Source organism: Aspergillus affinis, assembly GCF_023601865.1.
Source record: "Aspergillus affinis strain CMG 70 chromosome Unknown NODE_10_length_487445_cov_86_957759, whole genome shotgun sequence".
Classification (NCBI taxonomy): Eukaryota; Fungi; Ascomycota; class Eurotiomycetes; order Eurotiales; family Aspergillaceae; genus Aspergillus; species Aspergillus affinis.
Window position 1 is genome coordinate 32,364 of NW_026515791.1, and position 12,309 is coordinate 44,672.

Consider the following 12,309-nt stretch of genomic DNA (forward strand, 5'->3'; position numbering starts at 1 on the left):
ACGATGTAAATATCAAACGCGCCATATCAAGGCAATTCCTTCTAAGTTCCATTCAGAGAATATATTTACGACATGATCGACGAGTCAGATGTGCAGGCAAAGGACATGAAGACATATTCTACATGTTACAATATCCAGTTATACTTAGTAAGATAGAGCTTTCAAGGTTTGTTGAGGTGACAGACAAGAATATAGATAAAATTGACACAGCGAAACGGGAGTGAAGAGCGGCGCGGGATAAACATGCTTCGGATGCTATTCCCAACAAAATCCCTTACTTATACCGGTCCTCATTATTCCAATACTCTGTATCATGCTGAACCTCCGGCCCCTTGGCGCCCAATTCCCAACCAAGCATGATCTTCGTCCACCGCATCAGGTGGCTTGAGATCTTGAGATGTCCCACGTCGGTCGGATGGTCCGGAGGCGCGAGATCATTATGTTGCAAGATCCCTGTCGTGTCGAAGTAATGAACATAATCGTCACCTTTTCCATGGAAGTGTTCATATACGGCTTTAATTTCCGAGACGTAGGTCGGGTGTTGGATGTAGGTGTATGCATAGTCGTATTCGGACTGGAGGTCGGATTTGTATTCATTTTCTCCGGGGGTAGTGGGTGTCGTGGTAGTGAAGTTTCCCCATAGAGACTTTGATCATTTGAGATTGTGTTATTAGCACGAAATGATCCGCTGGATTAATCGACCAGGGTGATATATCGTGATGGGGATTAAAGTAAAACAAGAGACAACATACCATCAACACGACCTGCGCCTTCGGCCACGTCTTATGCACCGCCTCGATCAGATCGATATAACTTGTCGCGAAAGTCTCGCCGGGCAGATTATTCGGGTCTCGGTGGTCGTTCGTGCCTAGGTTGATGACCACTAGATCGGCAGGTCTGTGCGCGTTGAAATTCCATTTCTCCGGGTGTGTACCATAGCTGGCGGTTGCGCGGTCGCCAACGTCTGAGGCGTATATCCATTGATGGGTCTGAATATTGTGTTATTTTTAAAGCTGGATTGAGATTGTAAGGGATAAGATGGAAACCGTATACCATTCCACGAGCAGATCCACCATAGCATCGTTGGTCGACGAGACAAATCCCCGGGTATGCCTGAATTTGGATGTCTTTAGTGATGCAATTGTGCAAGTGGATATTTACAGTCATGGAGGGAGAAGTACGGTGATGGTGTATTCAACATCCCCTAAGCCAGCAGCAAAGTTATATCCCCAAGATGAAAGACCCTCGTAGGTGGCGTATTGACCTGATGCAAGTCTTATTCATTTTACCATGTTAGATTTGGTCCGTAGGAAGTCAACAAAAAGGAAGACAGACGAGAAGAACTCACGAGTCACCAATAATCTCTACCTTCTTAGAAAACTCCTTCATCTTCCTAATTCTTGCGCCAGAAGACACGGACACATTTTCTATCTGGACCGTAAAAAGAATGAGTCCAAGTTGTGGTGGATGGAGAAGGGGTAACTTATCCATAGCCCCAGTTTGTCACTGCCGATAACATTGTCAGTTCTCTAGCTGAAGGTGAGTATATTGCAAATGGATTGGAATCAAATACCTCGCAACTCAAACGCCTTGGTACTGTTCGCATGAATGTGATTGAACTTCGTACCTGGGCCGACAAACTGGTACGTTGCGTTGGCAGTGACGTTGGAGAAAGACCAGTCGAGGCCACCAATGCTAGACAGATTCGATAGACAAGTTAGACCCAACATTAGTTTGCTGGCCAAACTATCAGGAAAGGGGGTAGCAAGAAGCAAGCATACCGATAAGCAACCAGAACTCCCGGGGACGTCTGAGCTCCGAAGCTCAAGGCCAACTATTCCTGACCTCAGCATATGATTCCGTTTCCCTAACTTTGAGGAATACATTAGAGGATAGCATACCTTGTCGCCTGTGAACCCAAACTTCAGGCCAGGTATACTAGATGCTCATCCAATTAGATTGATCGAACGATTAATCCGGAAAGTTAGAGAGAAACCATACGACCACCCTATAAGCCAGCGATCAGCAACACATTGATTGATATCCAGTTCATATCATCGGAAATGCACATACAGGAAACATATTTGCTATCCCACCGTCCCTTATATGCGATCTCCGACGCCTCGGGACCATAGCTTTTCCAGCTCTCGTCCAGAGAAATGTTTAGTGCTTGGCCAGGATAGGGATCTAGTCTGGGCTGACCATTCTCGAGAATGATAGATGAAACTTGAAAGGCATGGATAAGGAGGAATAGTAGCGTCGAGAAAAGATGCATTGAGCCTGTACTGCTCATTGCATGCGAGAATAGTATTGTGATGTGAAGTGATGGAAGATGAAGAAGTGGGGTTGGACGGAGATCAGGAAACAAAGAAAGATTAAGAAGATGATCTCTCTGCCACAGAAGATTCAACGAACGATCAGCGGTGGGGGTCGAATTGGATCGAAAATGTACGTGTATAGAAGGGATCCTCGCACTATTGGCTATTAAAAGCAATAATGTTTGCTCGGGCGGGAGCTATCGTATCGGTTGGAATAGATGGCTAAGATCCGAAATGGGGTCACCCATCCAGTAGGTATTTAATTCCAGCCGAGGAATAAAACTCATGCAGGGGGATGATCGGCGATCGGCGAGGCATCACAATTCACAACGCAGGTAGGAGTACCTGCCGTGAAGGGGTTGGTCTGTGATGACGTCAGAACGTGAAATCAGATGAAGTTCCCATCTACGGAGTACTAGAACCATTAAACCCCCTGATATTCTATTTAAATGTACGGAATAGATATCGGTGATTTATTCACGATGACTGAAATAAGAATATTCCATCAGGGGATATATTAAAGAAATGTGGAATATATTTAATATTAATGAATCTGCAAGATGTGCGGAATATGTTTATCTTTCTTCACAGGACCTACAATGCCTCCTGTGCCTCATTCATAGCAATCGCCATGGGTGTGGCAGGTGAATAGCGAAGAAGTAATCCTTAAAGCCTCGCTGCTGTATATGCACACTGCCCAAGCCTCACATAATAACCGGCAGGTTCCGAACCAAATATCCCCGCCACTCAGGCAATGAACGCTGCCACTTAGTCCCCGAACTCTTCTGCAAGTCCTCAATCGCACTAGCATACCGCACCAAGGTCGATTCAGAGAACGCGGTGTTCAAGATCGCCAAGCCGTACGGCATACCCGACTCCTTACCCACGCCCGCCGGGACTGTGATGGCCGGATACCCAGCCTGGGCCGCAATCTGGATACTCTGCGCCACATCGGGCGGAACGAGCAGCCCGTCAAGGGTCTGGTTCTTGTACTTCAGGGCCGTATCGATACCTTCCTCGCGGGTCGTGCGTTGGCAGAATTCCAGAGCCTGGAAGTACGTCTCGTTCATGATCCCCTTGCTCTCGAGCGACGCGATCAGGCCATCTTGTCCGGATCCAAACGCAGGGTGGATGTTAGGGTAGCCGCCCTCGGAGCCGTAGTTGTCGAGGTTGTACTGCACCAGGTCCTCGACGGTCTTGATGTTGGTGTTGTTGACTTCGGCCAGGTAGTCGCGGAGGTTGTTGTAGAAGTCCGCCTTGATGTAGGTGTACTCGGACTCGTTAGCGAAACCGCGCGTGCCGCCGTAATCCCAGTTCCAGCCGTCAGGGGACACGATAGTCTTGTAGTGAGGGAGCTCGGTGCCGTTAATCACGGTCGCGCCGGCCTCCTTGATCAATTCGACCAGTTCCAGGAGCTGGCTGATCTGGTCCGCATCGCCGAGGCTCCAGAACGATTCCCATGGAAGACCGAAAACGGCACCCTTGAGCGCAGTCTTGTTGGTCAGGAATTGTGCGTACCCGCCGTTCGGGGTCTTGCCCTTCTGCGCGAGAGTGTAGTTATCGCGGTGATCGATGCCGTAAATCGCGTCTAAAGCGTAGACCGCATCGCGGACGGTCTTTCCGAATGTGCCTACCGTGTCTTGGTGTAGGGACTCGGGAATGACACCCGCACGCGACGTCAACCCGACGGTGGGCTTGATGCCGACAATGGAGTTTCTCTGCGCAGGGTTGATAACTACACTCGTTAGCCGCCACGTCGTAACCAATTTTTTTCAATCAAAACATACCACTGCCATCCGTCTCCGTGCCCAAAGCGAAGGGGATCAGGTTAGCGCCGACGGCAACTCCGGGCCCGGAGCTACTTCCACCGGGGTTGACGGTCAAATTGTAAGCGCTGCGACACTGGCCTCCACGGCCCGTAAAGCCCTCGGAGTAGTTGTTCGAGCGCATGTCGGCCCACTCGCTCAGAGCTCCCTTGCCTAGAAGGAGAGCACCGGCGGAGCGCAAATTGTGAACAACATAGGAGTCACGGGGAACGACGGAGCCCAGAAGCGCCCAGCTACCGGCCGTGGTCTCCAGACGGTCCTTGCTGGCGATGTTGTCCTTCACGATGAAGGGGATTCCATGAAGGGGTCCCCGAACTTTCCCGTTGGCGCGCTCGGCGTCGAGGGCTCTGGCGATCTGGAAAGCATCCGGATTGATTTGCAAGATGGCCCTATGTGCAACATGTTAACTCAACGGATTCAACCAACCGAGGGTTCCACTAGACATACCTCAGATACGAGTCTGTTTGATAGATACGCTCCAGATAGCATTGCAGAAGCTCCACACTGGTCAGGTTGCCACCTTCCAGCTGCGCTTGGATATCATCGATGCTGGCCTCTTCAAGCTTGAACCCGTTGCACCGACGCATCGGGAACAGGGAGGCCCCGTCGGCACCCAGACGAGGAAAGTCATAGGCATAGGGGTCACTCAAAATCTGACCAGCCACCAAAGAATCCGTCTGATTCTGCTGGGCAGGGGTGGCCAGAGCCAAACCACTCGCCACAGCTAGGAACAATAGCTTGGATGCCATCATGCCCGGGAATGAGGTTAAAAAGGGTGGGGTGTAAGACCTATCCCTTGAAACAGAAACGATCGACCGACCACAATCAGGGGACGGGATTGGAAGAAAGACAGCAGTGGAAAAGCTGCGAGATTCATATATTTACCCTCGTGTTTTCTGCATCGAGTCTTCGTTCAGAGGATCCACTCTGCAATAAGGAGCTAATAAATTAAGGTGCGACCATGTGGAACGGTCATACCATGTCGACGTTCGCTTCGCTTAACGTGATCTCCACGTGATACGTATGCAGCCGTCCGCCTTGAGGGAGTACAGAAGACATCATCCTCTGTCATCCTGCCTTGTTGTTCATGCAAGGACAACGAGTTAAGGCTACGGTAAAGCCCGCCATGTCATGATCTGGGTGGAGGGATCTCTTCCAGCGGACGACAGTTGGGCGAGACCCGAAATTCTCCGACTCTGAGATTGCACCTCATATATTATGGGGCCTAAGCTTTGTCTGGAGCCCTGGACCATGGTTGTCGACTTGTCTGTTTCCCATTTCCGGATACCCCGGCTCTCGCACGGGACAGCAGCAATCACCCCGTCCATTTGTCCACTATATGACAAGCCCATTGTGGGCAATTTCACGACTGTATCAGAACTCGAGGCCTGAATCTGATATTCCTTCGAAGGAATAATATGCCCACAGGGGCTAAACTTTGGATTCAGACGATGGATGTCTAGTGCCATTCTCTGTAAAAAGCCATTGTGCGTTTCTAGTCCAGGGATTGTAACATCGGCAGAGCCTCCTTGAACTCTGATAGGCTGGCATCGCTGTTTAACTTTGCCTACTTACTCCACAAGGGCGTCGATGCAAACGCCGACGGAAAGCCGATGGCATCTGGAAAATGTCTCCTGAAGCTTATTAGATATGGAAATGCCCCCTATGCCCATCCAGCCCACGCCAAGGCTCGTACAGCTTTCGAGAAAAGTTCGGTTCCTAGGGGATTTACGGAGTGGATTTTATCGGCTTCCTAGGGTTCACGGGTCTGGACTCAATTCACGAGGGTGGTTTATTTATTAACACATCAAACAGAACCCTTGTTCTGTTCTTTTTTTTTTTGGGTAGCGACATTTCCCCTGTCGTTCATGTCGGACAGATGACTAGTGCATATCGTTGAATCCTCCTCCCAATGCGCTTGATCACTGTCCATGGCAATCCCTAAGGACATCCTGCTCGCCGATGCCGCGGGCACAATCCCTGAGGATGTATCGCTCGAGCATCTGGCAGAGTCGCGCGATCGCCCGGCCAAGGTAGCCATCATCTTCATGGTCTGCCTGGCTGGGGTACTGATGCTCGTCCGTCTGTATGCACGGACATGGCTGGTGAAAAAGATCGGGATGGACGATATCTTGGCCGTGCTGACGATGGTATGGACCCTGCGATCAAATCAGATCAGATCATCCACACTCCCAGACACCCCTGTAAAACAATACTAACTATCCTTTCATAGATCATCTACATCGCCTTCGTCATCCTCTCCATCATCCTCATCGACCTCGGCAGCGGCCGCCATATGGACTACATCCAATACGTGCTGTCGATATCCACCGTCCGACAGACCGAAGTACTCGACTTTGTCGCCCACGTTCTCTACACCACGGCGCTATTCTTCTGCCGTCTCTCCGGTCTAGCATTCTATCATCGACTAGCAGGCCGCTCGGGCAAACTACATGTCGCCATTCAGATCGCCGTCGTGTTTCTCTTCGCCGCCTATCTACCCCAGCTCTTCCTGCTGATCTTCCACTGTCGTCCGGTCACCGGCTTATGGCCGTACCCTTGGCAACAGGAACCTGTTCAATATACATGTCTGTCCTGGGGTCTTGTGTATTCCGTTAACTCGGGCTTATCGTTGACCTGCGACGTCCTGATGTTTATCATTCCGGCCATCCTGATCAAGAATCTGCACGTATCGATGAAACGCAAAGCTCAACTCTCGCTGGTTATGTTTCCCGGTGTGCTGTAAGCAACCCCAACCCTAGCCAACCAACCCCTGCCTCCTAATGGGAAAACCAACCCTCCCTGGCTCTAACGTCCTCCAGCGTAATCGTCATCTCCACCATCCGAGTCTACCTCGTCGCGCGCGGCCAATGGGCCGAAGACGGCAGCTGGGCATACAACCCCATGATGGGGATCGAGAACGCCGAGATCGCAGGCACATTGATCGCGCTGTCCGTGCCGGCTCTGAAACCGGTATTCGGGAACCTGTTCAGCCATCTAACCGAGTATACGACGTCGAGTCGCAACAACCGCTCCGGGTCGGCGCATTTGAGAACGCAGTCGACGCGCATGCGGTCTACCGCTGTGAGGGATAGTAAGCGGTTCATGGGGTGGTCGAAGCATGGGAATGACGAGTATGAGATGATGGCGTCAGATAATGCGTCGAGGGGGAGTCAGGGCTTGGTCGGTGGTGCGGATCAGGGTGTGGGTGGCAGGACAAGGGAGAAGAGGATAAAGGTGACGGAGGAAGTGTCGATTATGAGGGGGGTGGAGGATGTATAAAATATACTCCAAAGGGAGCCTAGAGAGGGCAGCATGACCGCGCATCGTGCGTCGGAACTCTCCGAGGGAAAAAAGCCTTTTCAAAAGTTTTCTAGACAGACAAAAGAGTGATAAAAATTTAATCAGATATAGTAATAATCGATAGCATTTACAATTCTATATAGTATATCAAGAATGTAGGACATCGTTTATCACATTAACACAGGCAACAAAGCCGGTAGGAAAAAGTGTCAACATGTGGTTGATGCCCGCTTCGATTTGGGTATTTAGAGGCAAACAGCAATCGACACTCGCTCGCGCTTGCGAGGGACTTGTCGTGACTGGGGTTAAATACCCTGATGAACGAATCATCAAGAGAAAGAGAATCGCGAAAGCAAAAACGCTATCTACGTCCATTCCATCATCCTGTAATCATTGTCGTCGAAATGTAGCTATTATCACGACTGAAAAGACTCTGCCTGCATAAAAGCAGATCTAGTCAGATCGGATGGTGCTGGAAAGCGCTCGTGGATGAGAAGATGAAGAAGAGGAAAAGAGAAGTCAGGAGTCGAGCAGGTTTTTAAAGGCCGGAGGCGGGGACTAACCGCTTCTGGCTAACGCTTGTCAACCGGGAGAGGCTAAAGCCTTGGCGTTTTTATTGAGGAGGCTGGGAGACGACACCTAAGGCAGCCAGAGTCAAGGCTAGCCAAATTGGGCTCTGGCTGCTGTTGCCTTATGGATCAGGCTGCAGGAACTTTTGCTGAAGACTCCGAATTCTTTATTCCCTTCAGGTAACAAACCCACATTTCCAAGCTGTATTCAACGTTTACTCAAACACAGACCTAAGGCTATGAAAATATAAGTTCTTCCACTATTCTGTATGCAGACCAAGAGTTACATCCTGTAGACTGCTACCGTACGATCCCTGCGATTTTCCGTACAAAGGTCCAGGAGACGCGAACCACCCAGCAGAGACGGCACATCACAAGGTAGCAGCAATCCGCAAATAATGTAGGATAACCATTCTTGCATATTGTGCACTGTCCAATGCCAATTGGTGTTAGAGCTTAAACTTCTGGGTGTGGAGATTGATCTCATAGTGGAGTACCGTGATGTTCGGAGTTCCGAATATCTCTCTCAACTCCGTCTTCTCAACTCCGGCATTCAATAAAAGCGACGCCAACGAGGAACCTGCCTCATCTCTATACAACATACGCCCGAGAACTTCCAAGAATAACATTGAATTTCAAGTAAATACCCATTGATCAAAACCACCTCAAACAAAATGACAACCTACACAACCAACCACGCCACCTCAGTCCTCCAAACCCACGGCTGGCGCACCGCCTCCAACTCCGCCGCCTACCTTCTTCCCTACATTCACCCGGGCATGAAAGTGCTCGACATCGGCTGCGGCCCGGGCAGCATCACCATCGATTTCGCGCGCCTCGTCACCGACGAAGGTCACGTCACGGGGATCGAATACGTCGAGGACCCGCTCCCGACGGCCCGAGCCCTCGCGACATCCCAAGGCGTCAACAACATCACCTTCCAAACAGGCGACATCCACAACCTCTCCGACTTCCCCGATGACACCTTCGACGTGGTCCACGTGCACCAGGTCCTACAGCACGTCGCGGACCCGGTCCGCGCTCTGCGCGAGATGCGCCGCGTCGCGAAATCAAACACAGGCGTCGTCGCGGCCCGCGAGTCGGCTGCTTTCTCGTGGTATCCGGACAATGAGGCCATTGCCGCCTGGGACGCCCTGACGCGCCGGGTTGCGAAGGCGAAAGGCGGGAATCCGCATCCGGGCCGCTATATCCATGTGTGGGCGGAGGAGGCCGGGTTTGAGACAGCGCGGATCAAAAAGAGCGCGGGGGCATGGTGCTTCAGTAGTCCCGAGGAGAGGGCGTATTGGGGGGGCTCGATGGCGGAGAGGGTGCGGGATTCCGGGTTCGCGGAGATGGTGGTTACGGAGGGGTATGCGGATAGAGAGGAACTGGGGGCGGTGGAGAGAGGGTGGAGGAGGTTTGTGGATTGCGAGGAGGCCTGGTTTGGCTTACTCCATGGGGAGATATTGTGTTTTCAATAAAATCATAACCATAATTTTGACTTCATCAAGACGGCATATGCTAAACTAGACTAACTAAGATAAAGGTATATGTAAAATAGATACATATGAATCATTGGAGTGTTCGGCGTTTGTTGTGGTTTCACCTAGGCTCCAGATACATGTAAACGACAACTCCCTCTGGAAATGGTACCTCCTTGAGATCCTGCTCTGTCACGTTATCAGGTACCATTAATCTTATGGTTGAGAATGTCAATATTAGTAATCCGCGTTAAAATCTTACAACCAGCCTTGTGCACCAAGAAAAGCTGAAAGGAGGGGAGGGGTAGACTGACGAAGTCGTGTGAACTGGCGGGTAACTCCTCGTCGAGAGGAACAATGTCTGATTGATGGCCCCTTTTGCTGCAAATCCCTCTGTCGTCCTGAGCACGGAGAGAGAGGTCTCGTTAGCATAGGCTCGGGTCTGAATTTCCCCAGGAAACTGTGGTACCGAGAGTGGAGGCCTGTGTAAAGATGGAGGGGACTAATGACTATAGACAATGGGACCTACATCTTCTCAATCTGCGGACCGTATAACTTGAAGGCTTCGAGAGTGTCATATCGAATGATGACTGACTAGGTAGGGAAGAATGTATCGTTAGCGGCGGAAGAGGGATTGATTGATTGCCATGAATGATCCTCCAAAGTTCCAAACAATCCTTAGCGTTTTGGGAGATCAGGAGGATCCAGCCAAACTCACATATTTGGGCATTGTGGGTGGCGACGGTCAGACAAGATGATGAGACTTCTCGTTCTAAGGTCGGTGTGTGTCGAGTGCCAAACGACGATCACAACGATAGAGGGGGTGGGGACAGGATATGAAACGGCAGTGCTTCTACGAAGCAAAAGTGTCTAAATAGCCCCGAGATATCTCAAATCTCCCAAGAAAACGAAGAAACAAAACTTCGAAGTGGGGGTTCAACAGTTCAACGAAGGGACACAATTTTCGGAAATTACATCATAGAGCTAACCCAATCAGATTGTTTTAATCCATGATTTGCCGCCCTGGTTCTGTTTGCACTTTACCCAAAGGACCTCGCCCGGAGTGGGTTGGATTCCGTGTCCGTGTCCGTCCGGAGTGCTTACGGCAGCATGGCAACGAACTGGCACAAAGTACGATGTGATGTACAGGGGAATATAAATAGAGATAGGATGCAAGTTACATATGCTATGTGGCTGTGTTGTATGTAGTGTATGAAAAAGTATGTCTCCCGAAAAAAAAAATTAACAAAACATGCTAAAATGATTCAATCCCAAGCCGGTGTCGGTGCCTGTAACTCTTCCCCTGAAGTTCTAACCACGTCAATAGGCAGCTGAACAAATGTCGACCTCTACCAGTCATCCGCGGGAGGCGAGTGAGCATCCTCATAGGCGTCCTGATATCCTTCACGGTAGGCGTCGCGCTCAGCTTCCTCCTCTCTCTCCTTCTCCTCCTCCTCGTCGGAACTCGAGTCTTTCGCTGTGGACAGTTAGCACCAGACCATAAACCATACGGAATCGTTTGAAAGCCACGAAAATAAAAAGAACAATAGCAGGGAAAACCGGGAAACGTACTCAGTTCATGACCCAACAGCGCACCAGCACCCAGACCGAGAGCCGCGCCCGCCAATCCACCCATCATCATCTTCTTCTTCTCGGCCTTCTTGCGCTCAGCCTCGGCCGCAGCAGGGTCCATGCCGCCGTAGTAGCCCTGGTCCTGAGGCGGGGGGCTACCGTAGTACCCCTCCTGCGGAGGCGGGCTGCCGTAGTATCCAGCGGGAGGGCCAGGAGGGGGAAGGTCACGCGAGCCACCGGCGGAGTCCTCAAGCGGCACTTCCCACTGCGAGCGACCGGTGGCAGTCTCGACGAAGAAGCCGCGGCGGACGTTGGGCTCCCACTCCTGGACCCAGCCGTAGGGGAGAGGGGGAGGAGCCACGGGGGGAGGGCGGGCGGATGGCGGGGCGGGGCTGTAGGGAGGGCGGGAGTCGAAGGAGCGCTGCCCTTCGTAGGGGGGACGGTCACCGCCCTCGTACGGGGGTCGGTCGTAAGGAGGACGCTCGGAGGGGGGACGATCGTACGGGGGACGCTCGTAGGAAGGACGGTCACCCTCGTAGGGAGGGCGCTCGTACGGAGGTCGCTCGTAAGGCGGGCGCTCACCGTATTGAGGCTGGCCGTAGGGGGCGGGAGGCGGCTGTCCGTAGCCACCACCGCCGTAGGGGGGTTGTTGTCCGCCGTAGTAGGCCATGGTTGTGGAAGGGTAAAGAGGATAGATGGAGTCGGTAGAGTAGAATAGAGATGGGGAAGGAGGAGAGAGAAAGAGGATAACTGAAGGGAAGAGAGAGAACGATCAAGGGGAATGGACCCTTAAATATTATTGATCTATCATCAAACGGAGGGGGGGCAGCAGAAGAGAGGGGAAGGGGAAGGGGAGAGAAAAGAGGGTCGTCAGGTAGATGGGAAACTTGAAAACTTCCACTAGAAATGTTTACTTCGTACGGAGTAGGTACACAGGCAGATACAATCATAATACATACGCACCCAAAACAAATGAAAATAATCAATTTCCTACAGCAGAAAGAGAGAAGAAAAGAAAAGACCCCGCCAAACGAACCCCGTTGCGCCTAGAAAACGATTCGTCGGCCCTAGAAGGCCAGGCGCTACGGGCCTGTTCCCCACCGCGTTATTAGTTGGGATGGAGAACTGTCAATAGTCTGGTTGTTTGGCGGACACTGCAGATCCAGCATCTCCAGATGCAAGAAATTAGGCAGATACATTATATATTAACCCACGCCCCCTCCCTGAACGATCATTTGCC

At 51.3% G+C, this 12,309-nt stretch overlaps 5 protein-coding genes across 5 annotated transcripts; 2 read left to right on the forward strand and 3 right to left on the reverse strand.

Moving 5' to 3' along the window:
- Window positions 1-274: 274 nt before the first annotated feature.
- On the reverse strand, window positions 275-2,293 carry KD926_000403 (SGNH/GDSL hydrolase family protein; the record flags this gene model as incomplete). Its single annotated transcript, XM_053096302.1, has 7 exons — window positions 275-646; window positions 753-964; window positions 1,574-1,695; window positions 1,782-1,834; window positions 1,902-1,938; window positions 2,002-2,008; window positions 2,074-2,293. 7 exons carry the CDS (start codon window positions 2,291-2,293, stop codon window positions 275-277), a joined length of 1,023 nt encoding a protein of 340 aa, XP_052959473.1.
- A 729-nt stretch (window positions 2,294-3,022) lies between these two features.
- KD926_000404 (amidase family protein) lies at window positions 3,023-4,896 on the reverse strand (the record flags this gene model as incomplete). Its single annotated transcript, XM_053096303.1, has 3 exons — window positions 3,023-4,053; window positions 4,106-4,533; window positions 4,592-4,896. 3 exons carry the CDS (start codon window positions 4,894-4,896, stop codon window positions 3,023-3,025), a joined length of 1,764 nt encoding a protein of 587 aa, XP_052959474.1.
- A 1,179-nt stretch (window positions 4,897-6,075) lies between these two features.
- Window positions 6,076-7,426, forward strand: KD926_000405 (uncharacterized protein; the record flags this gene model as incomplete). The annotated part of the gene is made up of 3 exons (XM_053096304.1): window positions 6,076-6,294; window positions 6,378-6,886; window positions 6,967-7,426. The coding sequence occupies 3 exons, from the start codon at window positions 6,076-6,078 to the stop codon at window positions 7,424-7,426; spliced, it is 1,188 nt and encodes a 395-aa protein (XP_052959475.1).
- A 1,264-nt stretch (window positions 7,427-8,690) lies between these two features.
- On the forward strand, window positions 8,691-9,497 carry KD926_000406 (class I SAM-dependent methyltransferase; the record flags this gene model as incomplete). The annotated part of the gene is made up of 1 exon (XM_053096305.1): window positions 8,691-9,497. One exon carries the CDS (start codon window positions 8,691-8,693, stop codon window positions 9,495-9,497), a length of 807 nt encoding a protein of 268 aa, XP_052959476.1.
- A 1,349-nt stretch (window positions 9,498-10,846) lies between these two features.
- On the reverse strand, window positions 10,847-11,739 carry KD926_000407 (WW domain protein; the record flags this gene model as incomplete). The annotated part of the gene is made up of 2 exons (XM_053096306.1): window positions 10,847-10,974; window positions 11,070-11,739. The coding sequence occupies 2 exons, from the start codon at window positions 11,737-11,739 to the stop codon at window positions 10,847-10,849; spliced, it is 798 nt and encodes a 265-aa protein (XP_052959477.1).
- Between the last annotated feature and the right edge of the window lie 570 nt (window positions 11,740-12,309).